We start from the raw sequence: 24898 nt of genomic DNA on the forward strand, positions 1-24898 counted from the left end.
GGAAGGTTAGCGTCTGGTGTACCATACACTTGTGTGTTCACGTATACATTCTTGCTAGCGACCCTGGCCTTTCTTTAAAGGACTTGCTTTTTCCCACGGTCTTTTCTTCTCAAGGCTGCTTGTTTGTTTTGTTTTTCCCCTCATAGAACTATTGGTAGAACAATTCTGAGTTTGTAAAAACAAGCATTTAAGAACAAGAAGCAAACCGATGGATGACGGCAGATATGTCCCACTTCCTATGCCTCGACTCGGGATTTGTATTTAGTGGATTCTGTATTGAAGGGTCACAGTGTGCTCCCCTCTGCTTGTGCCCACCCTCCCTGCTCATCACTAACTGCTCTCTTTCCCTTTCTGTTCCCAATCCAGATTCAGGCAGCAGCACCCTTCCGCTGTGCCTTCATTATAGCACTTCCCATGATTTCCTGTCCTTTGGATGCCCCTCCCCAACCCCAACTGACCAGAGCGAAGAAATCACAGAAGTGTTTTCTACAAACTGTGATATTGCAGTAATCAGGAAACACAGATTTACTGGATAATATCTTGAAGTTTTTAAAAAGTAATAACAAACTGGCCCACAGATCAACCTAGCCAAAATCCATTTAGGAATTCAAATAAATTGTTGGGGGGGGGTGCACACCTTTAATCCCAGCACTCAGGAGGCAGAGGCAGGTGGGTCTCTAAATCCGAGGCCAGCCTGGCCTACAGAGTGAGTTCCAGGACAATCAGGGCTACACAGAAAAACCCTGTCTTGAAAAACCAAAAAGGGAGAGATGGCTCAGAGGTTAAAGTACTAGTTGCCCTTCCAGAGGTCCTAAGTTCAATTCCCTGCAACCACTTGGTAGCATAACCATCTCTTGTGAGATCTGATGCCCTCTTCTGGTGTGTATCCATGCAGACAGAACAAGATTTATAAATAAATCTTGAGGGAAAAAAAGAAGAAAAAACAAACAAACAAACAAAAGAGAATTCAAATAAGCCTTAAAAACTTAAAAATTAGAAGAAAAAAGACTAGAACTTTCAAAACAAACAAAAAGACAAAAATTCTTTTTTTCAAGCAATATTAAATGTTCAGCGCTAAAGCTTTATTTTAAATTTCTAAGTACTATAATAACATTGGTGAGGCTAACCCAACACATCTAAAAATAACCGTACTTTATGACACCTTCAGTTTGTCTCATTAATAAACATTGGAAGTTGTACATACCTTAGCTGGGGGCACTTTTCCAGCAGCTGTGATCTGACCAGTAAAAAACCTTCCGAAATGATTCGCTGCTAAAACGACAGCCTTATAGCTGAAAAAAATAAGCAGACAGCTCCATAAAATAAAAGGTGGAAGGTCTGTACATACAACCTGTCAGTTACATAACCGCAGAAACATAATGCTTGGACGGTAAGCTGCAGCAAGATCATTTCCAAGCCGTGTTTATGTACTCACCCCTGCAACCTTCACAGTCAGTCTCTGAACCCATAAAATTAACACTGACACAAGGAGCTACCCAGCCACTTCCTAAAAAATACTACAGACTAGCCAGTAGAGAAAAAGTAAACACACATAGACACACACACAAAGACAACAGCACTTTTCTTTAGGTGTCAAGGCTCCCAGTCTTCAAACCTCCCTTTTTGATTACACCAGTGTTGTTCAAGTTGTCTTCATGGCTATATAGTATTTACATAACACTAAGGGGAAGCCTAGATTAGCTGTGATACTTCTAAATAGTAATAGTTCAATCCCAGAGGGGAAAGGGCACAGCCGGTGAAAGCTGGGGCTCCTGAGACACACCAACTGCTCAGATCGGAGACCTTGAACAAAGTTAATCCTCACTTTCCTCATCAGTAAAACAGGCTCAAGAAGCGCATCTAGCTCTCAGAACTGCTGAGAGGACTAAATAAGTGAAGGCAGGCGAAATATTCAGTGTGGTTCCTGCCACGACAAATGCTCAGTAAAAGTGATGTAACTACGGAAACAAGTTATCCAATAAAAACTAACAGCAAGCTCCATCTTCTCTTTAGTAGGATGTCTGGACACACTACACTATCATCTTTACTTAATTAAACACTAAGACTCATGCACTGACTTGAAGCAAAACCATTCCCTCGTGATTTGTAATACTTAATAAAACAATTAATACAAAAGCATGTGATCACCATTACTGTAAATTGATGGAAGTCGAGCAGAAAAAAATGTTTTTTTTCTTTTTTTGTTTGTTTGGTTTTTTGTTGTTTTTTGTTTGTTTTTTAAAACAGGGTTTCTTTTTATAGCCCTGGCTGTCCTGAACTCACTTTGTAGACCAGGCTGGCCTCGAACTCACAGAGATCTGCCTGCCTCTGCTTCCCTGAGTGCTGGATTTTAGGCGTGTGCCACCACACCCAGCTGGGAAAAATCTTTTCAAGATAGAAATCAGGTGTTTCTAAACACTCTGTTCCATCTAAATGCAAGCTGCATTCTTCGGTGCTGATTGGACCTATTTATATTGTCTGGTAACATTTTGTTTGCTCAAAAGATTCTGCAGCTAAGAACACTGTTCCTGGGCTGATTTTGATATTCTTCAGATCTAAGACTGAGGTCTTTGGTCCCCTTGGAACTGATTTGAGTTCGGGATGAGAAGGAAGGATCAAGTATCTACGATAGGTAGATATCCAGTTTTCCCAGCAGCATTTGTTAAAGATGCTATCATTGCTCCAATGCGTGCTTTTCTCATCTTTGTGAAAAACCAGTTGGCTGTAGGTATATGGAATCTGGGTTCTTGATGCTAGTCTATTGATCAATATGTCTATTTTTGTGCCAATGCCATATTGTTTTACTGTGGATATGTGGTATAATTTAAAATCAAAAATGCTGATGCTTCCAACAATACTTTAATTGTCAATGATGTTTGGAAAAGCTATATGGAAAACTACTACTTCTATAAGCATATATAAATATGTGCGGGCACACACACACATACATATGCATACGTGTGTGTGTGTGTGTGTGTGTGTGTGTGTGTGTGTTTAATTGAAGTTACTCTACACATGGGGATGCTGCTCCTCTAAGAAACCATGAGTTGAATAAAGAAAAAGCTCATTGTAAGGATATGATTGTGTTGCAAATGTTATGGTGGTAACCTACTGTTTTCTGATTAGATTTAAGGCCTCCTCCAAAGAAAGAAACTGGTACCTGGCTACTTTAAATCTGGGTTCTTAAACCAAGAACCCACGGCTGGGCCATACATACATAAGCCCCAGGGTGAACCTACTGCTTTTATTTTGATAATAAGCCCAGGGGTGAACCTATTGCTTTTATTTTGCTAAAAGGACAGAGTATCAAACTGCCCTGTAAATTCGTGTCATTATACCCATAGATTAGTGCAGCTCTTAGACCACATTAGAGAAGAATAGTAGACAGTAGTTAATGCAAAAATTCTACCTCTACACACCTCCTCCCTCCAAGTCTCAGGGAGGACCAGAGCAAAACAATGTCTTCCGAAAAAGACAAGACCACCGAACTCATGACCTCACAGCAGCTGTAGCCACCTTCACATGACCAAGCCAGTCAACACTCTAGCATAAAGGATAAGGGGCTCCCCAACCCCAACTGTGGAAGAGGGACATAGCTTCTGGAGAAATAGGACCATTCAGGTTTTTTCTTTAACAGTGAGCTCCTGATAGCTCAAACATGCTCCAGTAGATGGCCCTACACCCATGAGCATATGGTTAGCACAAAAGGACTGCAAAGCTGGGAGGGGGTCAGGCATTGGGCAGTGAATCCGGAAGAAATTAGGGGGAGGAGTGAGGAATAAATGTGAATGAGAATATATTATATTCATGCATGAAAGTCTCAAAGAATTTTAAAAATATAGTATTTTTAAATAAAAATAGTTTTGTTTTGTTTTATGAAAATGGAGTTCTAACACAGAAACAGGGAAGGGGGCAATGCTGACATAATCCATTATCACTGTGGCCTCAGAAGAAGACAAGCTCTGCTAAGAACACAGACTTTCACATAAAACTCCCCTCTAAAATTTTCTTGATTCATTAAATATTTTATTAATTTTCTTAAGAAAACCCTTAGAAAGATGATCAACATAAGCGTAATGGTATGTGCCTATAACCTCAGCCCTCAGAAGGTGGGCAAGGGATCGCCCTGAACTACATAGAGAGGTCTAGACCAGCCTGAACTACAGTCAGACTATTATCCAGTTAGACATTATTACAAGCAGAAAGTCCATACCTAACCTCACAGAAAAAATGCAATTGGTCACAGTGCAAAAGCCCAACACAGTATTTACAACATCCCAAAGGAAAAAAGACCTTCTGAAATGTACCATTTCATAAACAAAATACCAAAACAGATTTATGAAACTTCTTTCAGGCAATGTGTATAAAGTGTATATGAAACATAAATTCCATGTATGCACTTGGATCTTGTGTCCAAAACACCTCATTGTATGAATATTCCAAAATCTGAAAAAGTCTGAAATCTGAAACACTTCTGATCCCAAATTTTCAGGGTTCCTCAACCTGCATTACATTTAAAAACACATGAAACTGCCAATATCCAACTATTTGTGGCTTCTAAAAACAACTATTTCAATCTAATGTATGTATACACAACATAAAAATACAGCTTCCTCATACAAACACACAGCTCTTTCCTTTGGTAGATGTAAATATTGCTTCTAACTGTATAGATAAGACATGTAACATATATCACTGTGACTACTGCAAAAAATAAAATAAAATGGACCACAAAGAGTAACTGAAGTGTAACCAGCTCTGTCCCCACCAGTTAAGACAAGGCAAGCTGTAGAAGACCCGCAATATGGCGCCTGTGTCACCTCCTGTGTCTTTTGTTCAGCTGAAGTGGGAAAGAATATACCTACCCAGAAATGTTGGCCATGGAGCTGAGAGCATCGTACCCCTGAGCAATCGTGACTCTTGGGACCTGGTCCATTGCCAGAACTGTAGTTTTTCTTTCAGAAAGTTTATTTAGCAAGTCTGGGTTTTGGGCAGGGTAAATGAAGCTAATGAGCGTCCCCGATGGCTTTAAAAAGTCGGCTTCGTGAGCACCTAATGCTGGATTCACCATGGGAGCTCTTACCTGAAACGGAAGTCAAAACACAGGTTAATGCTGTCACTACCTTCATCAAGCTTTTTAAGTAACCATACACACACAGGACAATCTCTGTAAGGCATGGCACTATTGTTTAAATAATACTTCTGTGATAAATCTCCCATCAATAAATGTCTGCCTGAGCTTAAGCAACTCTGCTGTGACTAACGGCCTAGGGACTGTTCTGAGTAAAGACACACACTCAGGAAAGACACACTCGGGGAAAACACACTCAGGGAACAGCCCCAGGTCAGGTGTGACCACTGCAGAGCACCGAAATATTCTGAGGATTTTACAATGAACCTGGGACCCCTAAACATACTGCTCTGTTAAAAGAAAAAAAAAAAAAAAAAGAAAGAAAAAAACCTAACAGATATTAGGAGAAAAGTTAAGCAAACATTTGTTTTATGAAGACTCAGTCCAAGAACTGGGAAGTGGTAGCATACATACTTAATCCCAGCACTGGCAAAGGCCAGCAGAGCTCTGTGAGTGGGAGGGCAGCCTCCTGTGCAAATCCAGTTAGAAGCCAGCAAGGGCTACATAGTAAAACACTGTCTCAAAACACAAAACAAAAAAAAAAGACTCAATCCTTAGTGATGTTGGCAAATGTAACTAAATGGTGAGACATTGGGAATGTTGTCAACTGAAGACTGCATGGTATAGATGTATGTCACTTTAAATTCCAGCCCCATAAATGAACACAAGTCAAACTAGTATCTCTACCAAACTAAGTTTACTCTAGCTTCAATATACTGTTCTAGTAAGAAGTTTCACTATACTTGTTTTCTGTGAAATAAGCATAGGAAACATGGCCTGTAGGATTTACATTTTTAATACAAACCAAAATGCTGGTTCCATCACTGCCTATCATGGCATCTTATCTTAACTTACCAAAGCACCTTCACCTCTTATTCCTGTGCCTGGTGTTAAGATGGTGATTTATATGAATCTAGGCTGAGAACTTTTAACTCTTTGGGCAGGAGGTGTGGTTCAGTGGAAGAGTACTAATCTGGCATATTCGAAACCAGCAACACGGGTGCATGTACGAACACACACCCTAAAGCCTATTCTAAATGGGGTGAACTCATTTTTTTTATTTTCCATGTTATTTTCCTACATATCAAGTATATGTAAACCTAAAACTTTTTTAAAGCTTTAGCTGAATTATAACTTATCTTTGTATCATAAAATTTCCAAATACATTCCTATAGCCAAAACTGACTTCGAATCTTCTCAGATATTACCATCTATGATGTTGTTAGGACTGGAGAGATCACCTAGTGGTAGAGTTCATGCTTAACATGCTTGAGGACCCAGGTTCAATCGCAGCCTCAGAAAAATAATGCCAGTATGTTATTCAGTAGAGTTGCGGGGAGGGAAGGAATACAACTATGTAAATGATTCTTCTTATGAATAAAAAAAGCTTATTTTTATTTAAAAAAACTGTTTGCTTTAACACAGTGTTCACTTTTGTCATCCCTACTTCTCTGCTTACATTAGTTGCAAAATATTTAATGATTTAAATTTAATGTACCACTCTAGTTATTATCTAGGCTAAACTCTTAGTACAGCCTTTTACATGACTTTATATTTATATTTATATTTATATTTTAGTTTTAAAGCTCCTTAACATATAAATTTCTGCTGAATGGTACCTCAAGACCTTTGAAAGTCAGTTAGCCTACCAGTCACCCCACAATGGTCATGCTATGTCAGTGTAAATAACCGTCTTCGTTATCAGACACTACACACAGCATTCTGGGCTGGGTTAAGCATCTTCTTGCCACCTAACCTGCATATAATCATAATCTGGAAGTCTGTATATAAGTGGGCCACATAGCACAAATTTTACACATCACATTGCATGAATATGGACAATTATGTGTCAATTAAAAACAAAAAGAAAAGCACTAAGAAAATTGGAAGAATTGGGTATGGTGGCTTTGATCCCAGCATTGGAGAGGCAAACATAGGTGGGTCTGTATGGGTTACAGGCCAGCTAAGGCTACAGCAGGACCATGTCTCAAAAAAAAGAGAGAGAGAAGAAAAGAGAGAAAGAAAGAAAAGAAAGTACAAATGAGAGAGAGAAAGGAGTAATTACTTTGACCACCAGATCAGAAGCCAGAACTTCCTTCGTCCCTTGGATTTGGGCCCCTGCCGCTCTGTAGAGGTCATCTGGGAATTTGGAAGCTTCACCTGCTCCTGATTCCACAACAACATTAAAGCCCTGCTTGACCAGGGCCTGGACACCAGCAGGAGACAGTGCTACTCGCTTCTCATTTTGGAAAATCTCCTTGGGGACCCCAACTGTCAGCTGCTTATATGGAATTCCTAAAAACAAACAAAACCAAAGTTTAAGCAAAGCTAAAAAGCATGCTTCAGAGAAGACTTCAGGAAAAAGAAACGGGCAGTCTATTCTCCAAAACATACTATGCACAAGCTGTTACTGAAAAAATAACAATTCACAATCACAATCCATTTACCTTTTCTGAAAAGTGACAAATTTTTGTACAAACTGTCCTTAATGCACTAAATATTTTTACTTAATTGACTGTTTCTCTTTAAGGCGCATGATAAACTGAATCTAATCTTAGGAGAAAAATACCTGAGATGAGAAATTTCACAGTGTGCTAACTCCCCTCACGTTGACTGTCAGAAGAAAGTTCTAAGTATTTTAAGTGGCTCAACTTAGAAGAAGCAGTGAGCAGTCACAGCTTCCCAAGGCTATCGCTGTCACCTGTCACCGCTGGATACCTGACCCACGGCACAGGGGAGTGTGACGGCAGGTAGACTCGGGGTTGCTGACCACTCGGCCTACAGTAGGGAGAATATCCTGGGTTCTGTGGAGAGCTGCAGTGAGGTCACAGAGTCCTTACATGTGGAGGAGGGAAGCCAAAGCGTCCTAGGCAAAGAGCAACGTGAAGATACTGTCAAGACAGACGCGCACAGCCTGACCAGCAGAGACGCTCTCCAGCGCTGGAAAGGTTTCGGAAACAGTGTCCCCTGCAGCTCCCAGGACAAGTGCAGAACTGCCAACACTTGGATGGAGGCCCAGTGACAACTGTGGACTTCGACTTCCAGTGGGTAAAAAGCCAGGAGGCTTGTGGTTATTTATTACATCAGGAATATGAAATCAACACACAAGGGAACCAACTGGTTATCAGCAAAACTAGTAATGGGAAAGAGCATTTATCCCACCTTTCCAGTTCCATTTCAAGGCAACTAGACAACAGAGAAAAATTTGTTATCTTTATAGAAAAATTCTAGCTGATAAGGGAAGCAAGAATGATGGAGTTTCACCATTTCAAAAGTCCTAATAAAATCGTGAATTTAATTAATGGCCATTAACCAAATGGCTGAAAGAACCTAGGTGGGGAAAGCTGATGGGAATTTCCTATCAGAGATCACAAGGATAACATCTCTGCTGACCACGTGGTCTTCCCAGTGTACTATAATAATGCACAACACTACCAGTGGTATTCTTGCCAGAAATGTATCGTTAAACTAACAGAGTCTTCAGGTCCAGCTACATGTTACAAAAATATGGGGAAAAGAAACTGATTTAGCAGAACCAATCAAGGGAACTCGATCAGTCAAATTTACAACACTGGAAATTCTACTGAGCAACAACTATAGTCTTCAACAAGGGAGAAAAGTAGGGAGAGTGGCAAAGGATGTAATCAAGTGGGAAAGTTCCTGGCCAGCATGGCTGAAGCCCTAGTTCTGATTCCCAGTAATGAAAAAAAAAGTCTCTATATACCTGTGGTGGTTTGTGTCATTCAAACATTGCTTGACTTGAAAGACTCATGTTGAACACTTAGCCCATAGGGAGTAGCACTATTAGGAGGTGTTGAAGTAGGTGTGGCCTTGTTGGAGGAAGTGTGTCATTACAGAGGCGGGCTTTGAGGTCTCCTATGCTCAAGTTATGCCTGGGGTGGCACACAGTCTCCTTCTGCTGCCTGCAGACAAGATGTAGGACTCTCAGCTGCTTCTCCAGCACCAAGTCTGCCTGCATGCCGCCATGCTTCTCACCACAATGACAATGGACTAACCCTGTAAGCCAGCCCCAGTTAAATGTTGTCTTTTATAAGAGTTGCCGCTTCACAGCAATGAAAACCCTAACTGATGTCACAGGAGACCCAAGAGGCACAGCAAGCAAAGGTAGTGCGTGAACTCTAGCCCATCCTTTGAACTGTAAAAATAGAGTAAAAAGCTGAGTATGGTGGCCTACGCACCTTTAATCCAATCTCTAGGGAGGCAAAGGCAGGTGAATCTCTTGTGCGTTCGAGGCCAGCCTTGTCTACTTCATGAGCTCCAGGACAGACAGGACTACATAGAGAAACCCTTTCTCAAATAAATAAATAAATAAACAAATACAAATTTTAAAAAAAGAGGTGACGGAGTAAGAGAGGAAAAAAGTAATTGAGAAAATACTGACTGAAATTACTTTTTATGCTTTTCAATATGGTAATTAAATTAATGTTTTATTATAGAGAACGTATTCTTATTTGTTGAAAAGTTTTTTTTTTAAATAGGTGAAAAAACAAAAATCAAAAGTTGAGCAAGGAAGACTCACATGTATTACCGCAGAGGTCTTGATGCCCATAGATTTATTTACAAGTACAGTCCTCCTGTCCTCCACACAGTCTTTTGCTTCTATCTTATCAATTTTATCACTAGGTAACCTGGCTTTCCAGAGACGATCAAGAGAAGTTTCTGAAGAAAAACTTCACAGCGATAAGGAAAAGGTGTGGTACCAATAGTGAATTGTCATCTGAAGCTCTGAAACCTAGTCAAGGTCACAGCTCCTTGGCGACTAGCAAACAGACCTTAAGAGGGAAAAGGAACAGTCATGCCATTCTTTCATCTCAGGAACTAAATGCCGTTCTTAGCCTGGCATATTGCCATCTGGAAATAAAACCAAATGTCTAAGTCTTCCTGACAAATGTCCACATGCTTAAAAGGTCTGGCCAGTGAATGACAGACAGTGTACTGGGTAGTCCTTGCAAAGACTAAGAAAGAGGTGACTCAGCTTAGAAGGTGACCTCAGGAGCCTCTCCTCCTAGTCTGCACCTATAAAGGAGTGAGACTCCCATTAGAGAAGACCTGATAGGCCGCTGGATAATGTCAGTCTTGCTCCTTAGGAGCTGAGAAGACAGTAGTAGCTTTGAAGAAAGGACTGGCATGCTCTTACAGTTTTAAAAAGGGTATTCACATTGTCACGTGTGGGACAGACACTAGGAGGGCAGAGGCTGAAAGCACAGAGACCACTTAGGAAAGTAATACATCACTTCAGTGGCAGAAGATGATGGTTTGAACCAAAGCGATAAAAGTGGTAACAGTGGAGCTGGAGAGATGGCTCAGCATTGTTCTTCCAAAGGATTCACAATGGGTTCCCAGCATCCATAGCAGGACATTAACAACAGACTTAACTCCAGCTCCAGGGGACCCAAAACCCTCTTCTGATGTTAGAGGGAACCTGCTCACATTTGTACATACACAGAGACATACAGACATATACAAATAGATAAAAAAAAACAAGCTGAAGAGTAGTTACTAACTGCTAGCATGTAAAATGACTAACAATTCTGACCTGAACTGCAATGAGGTTGTTTTTACTCAATCAAGTAACATTATTGTAGATCAGCCAATACACTTCCTTCCTAACTCCTGAGCAGAGGAAACCTGTATGTACAATTCTCCAGTACCTTCTAGGAACAATGGAAGGAGAAATGGCTACTATGAGCAAAAGGCTCCCAAACAATACAGCCAGTTAATCATTCTCTTTTCCCGTTATTTTTATCTTCTCTGTTAGCAATGGCAATCTAAATTTTCTATAAGTGGAAAACATGAGAAAAAAAAAAAACATTCATTTGGGTTTTTTGACTGTTTGTTTCTGTTTAAAACGAGCTCCTTGCATGTATCACCATGGACTTGAAGTGCACAGTGAAGTAAAGGCTTACCTGGTTTTACAGGGGATTTACACCACAGTGCCTGATGAATATGAAATGTTCGTAAAAAGCCTTTCTTCCCAGATAGACCCTTACAGGAGCCCAAGTTGCTAAGGAAAGGGCATGAGCAGCTGGTCACCACCGATTTCAGCAGATGTGCCATGTTGCTTTGAACTCCCAAGTTTCCAAATCCCCTGTTCCTTGAAGGTGAATTGCTAAAAAGAAAAGGTTTATATGTCAAGAAAAATGTACCTTGTCATTTGAGCATGAAAAACCATACAAATTGTTCATCTCCAGGGTCAGCATCAGGAACACATTTGCCTACTGCCATCTTCAAAAACTTTACTTGTCAAGCCCATACTTATACACAACACTTTAAAAATTTGTTTCCGATTCGGTATTTAAAATTTGAGATTCCCGCCTCCCCCCCCCCCCCCCCCACACACACACAAAAAGCCAGGGCAGTGGATCCAGTTAATCCCAGCACTCAGGAGGTAGAGGCAGGTGGATCTCTGAATTCAAGGTCAGCCTGGTTTACAGGATGAGTTCCAGGACAGCCAGGACTACACATACAGAAACCATGTCTCAAACAAAACAAAACAAAAAACCTTGAAAGTTATTTCTACCTAAAGTTGGGATTAAAAATTCACCATTTGGTTCCAGGCCTGACTCACACAAGTGTGTGTGTGTGTGTGTGTGTGTGTGTGTGCAGCTGGAGAGCTGGAGAGTTTGTATATGCAGAACTATAGAGCTAAGCCACATCTTACACTAAAGTTATCTTGTAAATCAACATATTTGCAAAAAAGGTACATGTAATATTTGAATTTCCCTTAAGTTATCTTAAATATATATATATATTAGGCACTAGATCATACAAAACACATTGCTATCCTATCCGATGCAGTAAAATGCTTAGCTCTGAGATTTATGTCTACTTCTCAAGAAAATAAATATGCAGGGGATAATACAGGAAGGAAGGAAGGAAGGAAGGAAGGAAGGAAGGAAGGAAGGAAGGAAGGAAGGAAGGAAGGAAAGAAGGAAGGGCCCCATAATATCTTTATTACTTCAGTCTGTGCTTACAGCCATGGGTACAACTGTGAACTCTTTTGAAGTGGTACTCAACAGTGGCCAGTGTTATATGAAAGTGTTTTTTAATAGTTTATTTTACCAAAATGTGGCCACTTGTTACCAATTGTAACAGGGCAGAGTGAAGTATCACTTTGTTGTCAGCTACCTTTGCTTTGCCATCTTTGGCAAATCCCGGGGCATGCCCAGCAGGCACTCCTACATTCCCTTCTTCTTCTACATTTCTCTTTGCTTGAGAACAGGAAGAAGCAGAGGGTCTGAAGTCTATCAGTGAAACCCGGCTAACATTACCCACTACGCCTGTAAGTCCTGGCCCATGACACGGACTCTCACAGGGCCAAGCATATAGCCAAGTGGGTTCCACAACCTGGTCCAGGCACCCGAAAAGTGTTTAGCTGATTTTAAATCTCAGAGCTGCTACCACAACTTCCTAAATAAACTTCTTTACAACACTGGGAAGGAACACTGGTGATAGAAATTAGCATTTGAATTTCCATTAAGTTATCTAAAAAACATTGTCAGGCACTAGGTCATTCAAAACACATTACTAGCCTATGTGCTGTAGTTGCTTATTAATTAGATGCCCTTTAACTCAACAAATGTAGCCAAAGGACAGAATCTCAGAGGCCCTTTCTCTCCTTGGGTCGTCCCAGCTCCCTGCAACCACTGTTCTGAGTGAGTTGGCAAAGATTGCCCAGACCTCATCAGCAAATAAATGAAACTGGGCCTAATGGAGCCCTGCATTGCCCAAGTCTGCCATGTCCTGATTGTTTAATCAGAACTCCTCTGAGCCTCAGTCCACTAACCTATAGCAGGGTTAGAAAACAGCAGCTTGCTCAGATCCTTCTGTCCTGCCTACTTGGAAAATAATAGTTTGATGTTCAACAGCTAGATCCCTAATGGGGCACCATATATGATCCCAGTCTATAACTAAAAATAAATAAATAAACACTTTATTCAGGCTTTAAACACATGAATCAAAGGTCAGGAGGTCATTTACTGGCAGAAGAGTCTACCACACTTGCCATAATTTAAATATAATGGTTCTGAAAGGTATTAAGAAAACATCTGAACCATTAGCTAGTCCATGTTTACTCCAAAAGAGCCAAAATTTCCCCCTTTTCTCCACTTCAGAATTCTCTCTTATCTGATCTTCCTTGCACTTCTCAAGCCTTGAATCAATAATGGGATAATAATTTGCAACTCAAAGTTTAAAAAAATAAAATGTGTGTTTTAGCATGGTATTTGTGGAGCTGCTTAATATAAATTATAAGTGCCTCAACTGAGCGGTGCTGGTGCATGCCTTTACATCCCAGCCCTCAGGCATAGGCAGAGGGAATCTCTGAGTTCAAGGCCAGCCTAGTCCACAGAGTGAGTTCCAGGACAGCAGGCTACACAAGAGAATGCTGGGGGTTGGGAGAAGAGTAAATGCTCCCCAGAGACTGGTCTGTGTGGTGCTCAGGACAGGCCCCACACCCATACATTCCTGGGAGAGCACGCCACCACCTCCCCAAACGTTAAACCCTCAAACCCTCTAGAGCAGAGCAGCCGTTCTCAATCTGTGGGTCACAACCCCTCTGGAGGCTGAATGACCTTTCACAAAAGTACCATATCATATATCCTGCATACCACAGGTTTGCATTACCATTCCTAACAGTAACAAAGTTACAGTTATGAGGTAGCAGGAAAGTAACTTCACGGTTGGGGAACACCACAACATGAGGTTCTGTATTAAAGATGGCAGCGTTAGGAGGGTTGAGAACCACTGCTCTAGAGTCTAGGGCAAGCACCTGATGTGGCAAAAGAGGATAGCAGAAAGGCTGACTAGAAACTCTGGATTGGAAGCAATTTATGATGGGTGTAGCCTCAAATCACCCTGCTTCTCTGTACCTGATTGCCTCATCTTTAAGTTCAGAACAAAAGTAAAACCTACCTCATTGAGCTGCAAGGATTAAAGTAGCAAAATGCCCTGATCATCAGGTTGTATAGAGGATTAAGAGATCCTGGCAGGTTGCTCCATTCACTTTGTTATTATTCCTGGCCAGTGTTTTACACTAGACACAGTAAGTCAACTAATATTTTTGGACTGAATGTTTAAATGACTAGGGCTGGGTATCCTGATGCCATTCAGCAATAAATTTCTGAAACAGTTTCAGAATTTTTTCTTTGAAAACAAAATTTTTGTGTAGCCTTGTGGAAAACTGATCCTATCAGCAGATAAGCTGTTTGCTGATACTAGAATAATTCTAAACTGCCCCTTCCATAAACAAAAAAAGAAAGAAAACTGTTACAGATGCCAGCATTGCACAAGTTACAGCAAGAGGAACACAAGTTCAAAGCCACCCGTGCTACGCATAGAGTTTCAGGCCAGTCAAGGTCAAAGACCGAGATCTTCTTCGTCTCCAAATAGAAAAATATAATGAGCATAATAAAATAAGAAAGGAAAAATAGCCAACATTTGCCCAAAAAAGAGGGTGCAGTGGGCAAGGAAGCCCCATCCCTCCAGACAGAGTTCCCTAACGACCGCACACCACGACAGGACGAGTAAAGGGCACCGGCAGGCGTAAGCAAAGTCATGCTTTCAAAAGCTAAGCATACCAACAAGGGCACAATACCCTATCCTGGCAGGCAGCATGACCTCGCCCAGAGCCTCTGGTGCCGTGGCCCTGCCACAGGTGCTGCCCCTCCCTCAGCAACTAAACTGCCACCCACTGGCACGTGCAACCAGACCACTATTTATAGCCTCCTGTGGAAGCCCATTGGCTCTGGCTGCACAGCAGTCACTGTGCCTGTCAGGTTTGAACCAGCTCTGCCCAGGCCTACATCCCCACCCCACTCTCCTGCCCCACCAATCCAAACCCTTCTCTCAGTCCTTAGAGACGTGAACGTGGCACCCCCTTACCACCAGTCAGCCCCGACCTACACGCTCATCTTTTCCTTTTCACCCAACTGAGCACCCTGCCTGAACACTCTGAAGGGCTCAAGTGCAACTTAGAAGCGGCCCGCTCCCCTCCTTCTTGGTACACCGCACTTCAAAGTCCTCTACGACCTCTTTTCCGATCCCGCTTAAGGCCAAAACGACTACAGCACAACTTTTGCCGTCCTTGCCCCAACTCCCACCCCAGGGTCCAAGACCTGCACCTGCACAGCTGTCACCTCGTTCCTCGGACCCCGTTCCCACATCCACTCCCTTCCACGTCACCCCAATCGAACACGCACACAAATGCACCCCCACCTCCGAGGCACCGTATTCCTTCTCCGCCTGTCTCCTGCAGGAGCCTCTGCACCCCATTTGCTAGACACTGCGGACCCCGCCCCCTCCGCACCCTAATGGCCCCCCGCGGCAGGGGACCAGGGGTCCGAGCTCGGCTGCCGCTCTTCCAGCAGCCCCCCGCCCGCAGGGCCGGCTGGCTCACCTGGGCCGGCTGGCTCACCTGGGCCGGCAGGCGGGGCAGCAGGCGACCCCGCGCTGCGAGCAAACGCCACGCCGCGCTGGCAGACCCAGCCCGGCCCGCGGCGCTGCGCCTCCAACCCGGAAGAACAGCCCCAGCCCAGAGGCGACGGCGACGACCACGTGACACCCGCTGCCCCCACCCGGACCCGCGCCCCTCTTCGGCACCCCTCACCCCCTGCCTTCTGCCAAGCCCGCTTCGCCCGATCGCCAGCCCTGTCTGCAAAGGAGAAAGAGACTCCATCTAACGCACCCCTAGCGCGCAGCAGCTGGTCCCCGACGACGGCCCTCCGTCTCGGGGTGACCGCTGAAGCCCCTTTGTCTCTACCCGGCCCCGAGGCCCGCAGCTCCGCCCTCTTGCTCTTGCTCAATCAGTTTCTGTCAATCAAACCTAGTGCCAAGCTCTGCAAAGTTTTTAGGAATTCATTCCTCTGCTTCACCCAGGAGACTAAGTTACAAACCATGATTTCCTCACCGGTGTCCCAGAAGAACATATAAACGGATGCTATAACTTCTCCGTGCCGGGCTTTCGTCTCTCTAGGAAAAAAAAAAAAATCCAAACTTCTGTAACTGGAGAGGACCTAAGCGGGAAGAAGCCGAGGGCGGGAATGGGGGCGTTGTTTTTCCATTCTGGTCAGGAGGTGGGGTCAAATTCCTCAGGGACGAAGTCAAGGGCTGAAAATGAACACACATGTGCGTATTTGGCTTCCAACAGCGAAGCCAGCCAAGAGGAAACCTGTGTTACTGTTAACATAGGCAGCGTCTGGAATGTTCCCTGTAGTGGACGTTCCTGATTAAGGAAATTCAAAACATAATGACCTAGTTAATGGTTAGGTTCTGTTATTTGCTCCGCAGGTGCTTTCTGATTAAACTTACCCAACGCTGAATCGAAAGGAAATGTCACTGTAAAATTGGTGGTGGTGTTGTTTTGTTTTTAACTTAACTGAAATATTTATTTAATAGGCAGAAGGGGAAAAAAAAAGACAGGTATTCGGTATCTTTTAAGAAATAACTGAACCACAGAGAATGTCCTGCATTTACGCAGCAGGAAGGGCCCTTGGGCTATCTGGCTCCCCAGTGCAATCCAAAGTAAACTCTACCGGTGGTGGAAGAACTAGAAGGCAAGAAAGGGCTCAGCCCGGTGTTTTAAAAAAATACCGTAAGTCATCAGGTAGAGACACTGTGGGTACAATGAGTCAAGTACGTAACGATTTTAAACTCTTCTGTTCAGTGTGGTAGGGTGTTCGAACACGAGGCTCTTCTAAAACCGGCAAGGCATCTGTCTTCACACTATTTTATCTTTTCAATTGCTTTCTTTCTTAGTGTTCGTTCGCTTGTTTGTTTTAAATACTCCCTCCCTTCATTCTGATTAACACTCCCCTGCCCTGCTCCTTCCTCCGTCCCCCTATCTCTCTCTTGGAACTGTTCCACAACCAACATCCCCCCCCCCCTTCATTTTACAAAATGTTCTGTCATCCCTCCTCCTTTATGGGAACTCTCCACCCTACTGGCCCTTTTCTAGTTTCCTGGCTTCCTGAGGTACTCTAAATTAAACACACAGAACTAGTGGATTGAGTTTGCCTTGCTCGGTACAATATTTCCACTTTCACCCATTTAACCGAAGATTTTGTAATTTCACTTTCCTTAGTAGCTGACTAAAATTCATTCTGTCCATGCACCACGTTTTCATCACCCACTCATTAGCAGGTGAACCTCTAGGCTGACTCCACTTTCTAGCTACTGTGTATGGTGTGGCAATGAACACGGGCGTGCAAGAGTCCCTGTAGGCGGGACATATAGATTCTTTATTGTCCTTGCCAGTGTTCTATTGCTGTGAACAAATACCATGACCATGCGTCCTTTATGAAAGAAACCACTTAATTGGGGCTGGCTTACAGTTCCAGAGGTTTAGTCCATCATCATGATGGGGAGCATGGTGGCATGAAGGTAGGAGTAGCTGAGATTTACATCCAGATCCGCAGGCATCAGGAAGAGCCAAGCACTGGGCCTGGTTTGAGCTTTTGAACACCTAAAGCTCACTCCCAATGACACACTCTCTCCAAGGCCAAACCTACTCCAAGAAGGCCACGCCTCCTAATCCCTCTCAAGTAGTGCCACTCCCAAACAGCCAGGCATTCAAATATGAGAGCCAATGGAGACCATTTCTATTCAAACCATCACGCTTAAGATAAAAGCCCAGAGTGGTGTGACTGGGTCACATTCCTAGGTTTTTGTTTTGTTTGTTTGTTTGTTTGTTTTTGAGGAATCTCAGACTGATTTCCAAAGCGGCTGTACTTGTCTATGGCTCTATCAGTAGTGTACAAGGTTTCCCCTTTCCCCACATCCATGTCAGCATTTGTTATCATTAGATACACATAAAATTTAACTCGTATGAAATTTATGAGACTTTTAGGCCAATAAAGGCTTAACAATAGCATTATCTTCTAGAAAAAATGTATCAGATTCAACAACTGTAACAAAGCATTACCATCATCTTTAAAGCCTGAAAACCAAAAAGGTACCTAATACTCAAAAATAACAGTGTAAACTGAAGCCAAGAAGATGTGCTATTAAACACTGAACTCTAAGCCCAGTCTGGGATACATAAGACCCTGCCTGAAAAAAGCTAATTTGAAATAAATAAATAATGAACTCCAGCGATGGCTTGTTACCAAAACCTGACATCTAGTTAAAGCCAGGCCAGAAAATAGCTAGCTTAATATATTTCCATCACAGTTATTACGTTTTATCAGCAGTTTAAATTTCAAGCTCTCCTTTCATGAACATAGCAGTTAACTGAGTGGGCAAGATTCATGCCTGTAATCCCAGCACTTGGGAGGTGGAGACAAACCAATTGCCCTGAATTCAACGTTAGCTTGGGCTACGTAGTTGAGTACTGGGCCAGTCAGCAAGGAAAAAAAAAGTGATTATTATTCTTGGCTAATTGAAAGGCTCCATGAGATAATAATCTTAGTCGGTAATATCTAACAATCACGCACTTGGCAGGTCTTTAAAAAACCATCATTAAGGAGCATGGCTCAGAGGCAAAGCACTTGCCAAAAGAGGCAAAATATCAGGATTAACTCAGTCTTAGAGTGGCCAATCAAGAGTGTTTGATCTCGGGAAATAAATATATTAATGAGCTAAGTGAACGGATGCTAATCAATATTAATTGGAAGAAAACTGACACCAAATAGGTAGCATAACGTCAACTGACAATTTGATGTGTTTAAGTAAACGTGCCTGCACTGGGGAGTACTGTGAGCATCTAACTTTCTGGTGACATCAGCTCCTGGGCTGGCTGAGCTGCCCAGGAGAGCAGCTAGATCAACCTAGCATGGCTGTGTCTCTTAAAATATAACACTAGCTTAGCATACTCATGTGGTAAGTGCTAATTATAAAAACCTTTATCAATATAGAGATAAATGGTATCTTCAGGGACCTGAGAAAACAATAAAAGCTAGAGAGTCCATTAGTACCATGAGGGAGCTCAAGGTAGGCCACCCCAAGATACTTCTAACATATTTAAAGACTGCTCTTCAGAGAGACTGTAGACAGAAGAGTAATAGAAAAGCTGGCCTCTGGGGCTAGTTGGAGTCTGTAGTCAGAGTAGACAGTGGATGACATGTGGGCAGGCTTTCGCTGAGCACCTTACACCAAGCACAGACCTTTTCATAGAAGGACGAAATTGAGGACCTGATTCTGGTCCAGATATTGACAAGTGCGGCTTTCTGGAGACAAGTTTGCTACCTTAAAAGCTTTATCAACCTGATAACATGACCTTTAGTTGCATTAAAGCTCAACCTTTAATGAGCTAAGGTGCATTTTCTGCCTTAGCTCAAAATGCTATGTAAGCTTTGATTCTCCTACCTTCTTCAAGAACAATGCCTTTAAAAGGCAAAGAGCCCTCAACCTGGGCATGGTGACTCACATCTGAAAGCCTAGCTGCTGCAGTGGAAGAGCTTCCATGAGTTCGAGGACAGCCTGGGACTACATACTGAGTTCCAGGCCAGCCTGAGTGACAGCAAAAAAGCTTGTCTCAAAAAAAAAAAAAATGTAGGTGAGAGACTAAACTTATAGTTCTATATGGCACAGCATTTATTCCACGGCACTAAGAATTTGCTCTCTCCCCAAAACTAAACATGAAAGTTGGGAGTAATTTAATCTAAGTGTCCCTGGTGAATAGGGAATGGCTAAGTGGACTGTCAGCTTGGAGTTGTACACGACTACCATGAAATATTACTGAATAAAGAAAAGGAAAACAACACATACAACTTGGATGAATTTCAGTTATGCTGAAAGAAAGCCAATTTCAAAGGAATTTCATTTATACAACATTTTTTTAAAAACACAAAATTATGAAAATTCAGAATAGATTCATGGCTGCCAGGGTTTTAAAGAAAGAGGGGGTGAGTATGCAAAAAGGAGATGTGGCTGTAAATCAGTAATCAAGGGTTCCTGTGGAAACAGATGTCCTGCAATTTCACTGCACCAATGACAGGCAATGCATGAGTGTGAAGCTGTCCTATAACTTTGCTGACAATGACAGAAGCCTGGAAATAAGTACAGTAGCTGACGGCCAATTAGCTGGGGCAGGAAACAAGAGGTGGGAGTTCCGGGAGAAAGATAGTCAGAGGCAGGAGATTCAACCGAGACTGAGGAAGATGGATGTATGGACACTGAGAAGAGGTAACCAGCCATGCAGCACCCACAAAATAGAATAAATTTGTAATATAAGTTATGAGCTAGTCGGGAAATGAGCCAAAGCTTATGGCCTGAGCATTTATTCATAAATAATAAAGTCTCAGGATCGCTATTTGAAGAACTGGGGCACAGGTGGGGAAAACCCAAGGTTCTCTGTCTTTGTCTCTGTCTCTTCCTCTCTCTCTCTCTCTCTCTCTCTCTCTCTCCCCGGTTTTTCCAGACAGGTTTGCCCTATGTAACCCAGGCTGTCCTGGAACTCACTTTGTAGATAAGGCTGGCCTCGAACTCACAGATCTGCTTACCTCTGCCTCCAGGTGCTAGGATTAAAGGCAGGTGTCACCACCTCGTAGCCAGAGGTTTTCTCTTTTAAACTGCACAACTGTGTGGGAATCTATACTTACCTTAAAATAAAATGTTTAAAAAGCTAAACCTGGAAGGTATAGTTAAATATTAACGGTAGAACCTAGGAAGATGTATCAACCTATGAATTTTTTTTAATTTGCTGAATCTTTACATAATCTCTTAGTAAAGTTAGAAAAATAATATATTAACACTTATAATTATTCTCAGACTAAGCTCCAAAGACTCTCTCACAATCTAAGGGGTAAATGTAACATATAACCAAATTATTTTTAATATATTTATTTATTTATATATATGAGAGCTTTATCTGCATGTACACGTTCATGACAGAACAGAGCACCAGATCTCATTATAGATGGTTGTAAGCCACCATGTGGTTGCTGGGAATTGAACTCAGGACCTCCGGAAGAGCAGCCAGTGCTCTTCAACTCTGAGCCATCTCTTCAGCCCCCATAGCCAAATTATTTAAAGTATTCAGAAGTGCCTCTTTACCTTGTTATTATGTGTAACAAATTACATATAATTTGTTAAGTAATTTCTCATCAATGAGAAGAAGCAAGTGTTGCTGGTTCAGGAAGCTATCCTGAGACTGGATAAATTAACTCTTAATTATCTCTTATTAACTCTTAACCTTAGCTTTTTAATTAAACAATTTACTTTGAGGTAGTCACAAATTCCCATACAGTTGTACAGTTTAAAAGAGGAAATCTCTGGGCAGGATTTTACAACTTTCTGCCCTATACCCTATCTTTATTAAGTATATCCAAAGGTTTTGTTTTGTTTTGTTTTTTCTAGTGATGGCCAAATTCCTCTCCATGTTGGTCTTTTTCTCCACAGAGTGGTCAAGGTTCATTCTCTTAAGAATTGCAGAGCTCAAGCATTCCACTGCTAGATGATATAGTAGCTGCCACATCCTCCCTTGATGGAGTTTGAGGAGAGCACAAATTACAGTGGCTGACGGCATTAACACAGTTGTTTTTAAATAGTTCTGGGGAATAACTACTTTAGGGGCTTAAACCTCAGAAACTTGGCATACAGACCCATACTGATTGTTAGGGATGTTATGTTTCCAAATCTTTATAATGGCTATAAGACTATAAAAGCATTCTCTGTTGTTGTAGTTTAAAGATGAAGCACCACTCCTTTTGTGTTGAAGGCCTAGTCCTCAGCCGGGTGCCGTACAGGTTATGAGGTATGTTAATTCCATCAGTGGGTTAATACACTGGTAAATCTGTACTAAATGAGATGCTAAGAGGCAGGGCCTGCTCAGAAGAGGTGGACATTTGGAAGCATGTCTTTGAAGGCTATGTCCTATCCTGGGGCTCTTTGTGTCTTTCTCTTGCTTTGGAAAGACCATAAAACAAAGAGTTCTGCTCTTGCAGATGCTTTCTGCTGCATCATGATGCACAAACAACAGAGCCAAGAACCCACAGACTGAGACCTCTAGAACTGTAATCCCAAAATAGGGCATATCTTAAGTTGATTTAGTCATGTATCTTTGACAGTAGTGAAAAGCAGGGCAGCACAGGCAGGCACAGGCGGCATAGGCAGGCCACAGGACAGAAAAAATAGTGGCTATATGATACTTAAAGTTTGTAAAACTGTGTGACATGCATTCCTCTTACTACTTTTCTATTGCTAGGAAGGACACCATGACCAAGGAAACTTATAGAAGACTTTCTTGTGGCTTACAGTTTTAGAAAGTGAGTCCATGACCATCATGGCCAAGAGCATGGCAGCAAGCTGGAAAGCTGCCAGAGCAGTAGCTGAGAGCTTATATCCTATCCTCGATTAGGAGAGAGAGAGCTAACTCGGAGGTGCATGGGCTTCTGCCCACCCACAAGTGACACATCTCCTCCAACAAGGCCATACCTCCTAATGCTTCCCAAACAGTTCCACCATCTGGGAAATGTTTAAATATATAAGCCTATGGGAGCCATTCTTATTCAGAGTACCACAATTACCTCATTTGATTATTTCAGTGACTATAAAATGGGTGCTGCTACTTCTATTTTAAGATAAAGAAATGGTGGCCTGATGCAGGTAAGGCAGTGGTTCTCAGCTTGTGGGTTGAGACCCCTTTGCAGTCACATATCAGATATCCTGCATAGCAGATATTTACATTACAATTCATAACAGTAGCAAAATTACAGCTATGAAGTAGTAATTTTAACAAAGTTTAACAAAGTAATTCTATGTTTGGGGGTCTGTAGTGACAATTTTTGAATTGTGATTTCCTTTAAAAACACAAATATTACAAGAATGTGTTTTCATCTCAATCCCAGGTTGTGGATGTGGGGCTGCTTTGGACTGACTGCAGCAGCTGACTATGATTTGCCTCGTGCTCTAGCAGAGGCGTGGTTTTGCCAGCTGCAGGTAGTCTCTGTGATTGGGTGACGTTTGGTACTCTGGGAATTTTTCAGAGGGTACATAAATGTAGTGCCCCAAAAGGCATGGGTGGTTGCACTTTATTAGTGCTCTTGCTCAAAGAAGAAACAAAAGGAAAGAAATTAGATTCAGGGATAGTTCTCTCTCTCCCCTCTATCCTTTCTCTCCTATCTAGTGCTAGGGGTTAAACTGGGGAATGGGGGTGGATAAAGGATTGGAAAAAGAAGAACCCACAAAGTAGCTAAGACCAACTGCAGAGGTCACCACAATATGAGGAGCTGTACTAAACAGTTGCAGCATTAGGATAGTTGAGAACCAGTGATCTAAGGTGAGACTTGAGTGTAGGTTTTAGTTCCAAGCTTGTTGATTCCTGGTGGGGAGGTCTAGCCTCAAGAGAGTGTTGAGGTTTGAATGAGCAGATAAATACTAAACCATCATTTTATATGAAATAAACTCTGTATCTTACTCTAATCAGATGGTCAAGGCAAAACATCAGCTGGATGGTTTATAAGCAGAGGAAATGAATGTCTCACAGTTATGCTGGCTGAGAAGGCCAAGGTCAAGGCACAGGTAGATTTGCTTGGCCTGATGAGGGATGTGTGTTTCTTCACAGAGAGCTATGATCTCACATGGCAGAAGGCGCATGGGTCTTTTTTTTTTTTTTTTTTTTTTTTTTTTTTGTCTCTTTTATAAGGGCACTAATCCTATCCATGAGTCCCTCTGACTTAATAACCTCCCCCCAAAGCACTATCCCTTAACACCATTAAAATGTCAGTGTCTGTAGGTATTGTCTGTATAATATCTAGCATCTAACCTCTGTTTGGCCTCAGCAGCAGCCAGCAGGTCCCTTATAAGCACTCCCTTTCCTAATCAGCTTCCAGTTTTTCCACTTCAGTCCTCCACTGCTGACATTACCTGCTTTGTTTATCATCATTCCATTCATGCTCAGCCAGTCGCCCCTTTGCACTTTGCCTCTCTCTTTAGCCTCCATGGCTCTGTTCCTTGCCTCTAACTCATCTCAACCTAGCAGCTAGGCTCAACCCTTGATTCTGCAGCCTCTGCAGCTCAGCAGCTCCCCAACGGGCTTCATTAATATCTAAATACTGCAGTGACTCTCTGCACCTCTGTCAGCTCTCTGCCTCCTCCCCCCATAAGGCCACTGAACTATTCTAACAATCCCATGACCAGTAGCCAGCTATCAAGGAATACTTCGCAAACTGCCACCAATAAAAGCAATGCAGCTTGTAGATTTGTTGATATTTAAGAAATTCTGGCATTTTGGAAAGATAGAAACATGCCTGTCTTTGTTTCTGATGTGCAGGAGGGGTGTGACTGTTCAGTCTGCCCTGTATTATCATTACCTTGCTGTCTGATTTCTGCACTTACATGTAAGTTCCTTGAGGCCTTGCATTTTGTTTTACTCGTTGACAAGCTATCCACACCTAAAAGAATATCTGGCTTCATTATGCAGTCAATAGATAATTTTTAAATCTAGGAAAATGCCTGAGCATATTATAGTAGTTAAGACAGAAAGCAGAGGGGCTGGGTTTATGTTTCAGCAGTAAAAAAACTGGCTGCCCTTTCCCAGCATCCACACAGTGGCTCACAGTCTGTAACTCCAGTTCCTGAGGAGCCCAACCCTACTGAGAGCCTCTGCCAGTGCTAGGCATGCAAGTAGTACACAGACGCAGGCAAAACACCCATACACAGTTTTTGAAGATTTATTTTTTTATTCTATGTGCATTGGTGTTTTGCCTGCATGTATGTCCATGTGAGTGTGTTGGTCCCCTGGAACTAGAGTTACAAGACAGTTGTAACTGTCAGCTGTAAGCTGCCAGGTGGGTGCTAGGAATTGAACCT

At 42.4% G+C, this 24898-nt stretch overlaps 1 protein-coding gene across 5 annotated transcripts in view; it reads right to left on the reverse strand.

Moving 5' to 3' along the window:
• The window catches only part of Nnt (nicotinamide nucleotide transhydrogenase), an 88898-nt gene extending 72711 nt beyond the window's left edge, over nt 1–16187 (reverse strand). The window contains exons 1-5 of one of the 5 annotated variants that reach the window (XM_060372584.1): nt 16059–16187; nt 11059–11261; nt 7197–7426; nt 4866–5083; nt 1205–1292 (exon numbers count right to left, since the gene is read on the reverse strand). In XM_060372584.1, coding sequence (XP_060228567.1) covers nt 1205–1292; nt 4866–5083; nt 7197–7426; nt 11059–11209 — 687 coding nt within the window. In that variant the 5' untranslated portion in view covers nt 11210–11261; nt 16059–16187. Of the gene's footprint in view, nt 1–1204; nt 1293–4865; nt 5084–7196; nt 7427–11058; nt 11262–15273; nt 15323–15548; nt 15700–15836; nt 15965–16058 lie in introns of those variants that run through there. The other 4 variants (XM_060372586.1, XM_060372588.1, XM_060372587.1 and 1 more) reach the window with 4 other exon arrangements.
• Between the last annotated feature and the right edge of the window lie 8711 nt (nt 16188–24898).

This window comes from Meriones unguiculatus, chromosome 19 (genome assembly GCF_030254825.1).
Source record: "Meriones unguiculatus strain TT.TT164.6M chromosome 19, Bangor_MerUng_6.1, whole genome shotgun sequence".
In the NCBI taxonomy this organism is placed as follows: domain Eukaryota; kingdom Metazoa; phylum Chordata; class Mammalia; order Rodentia; family Muridae; genus Meriones; species Meriones unguiculatus.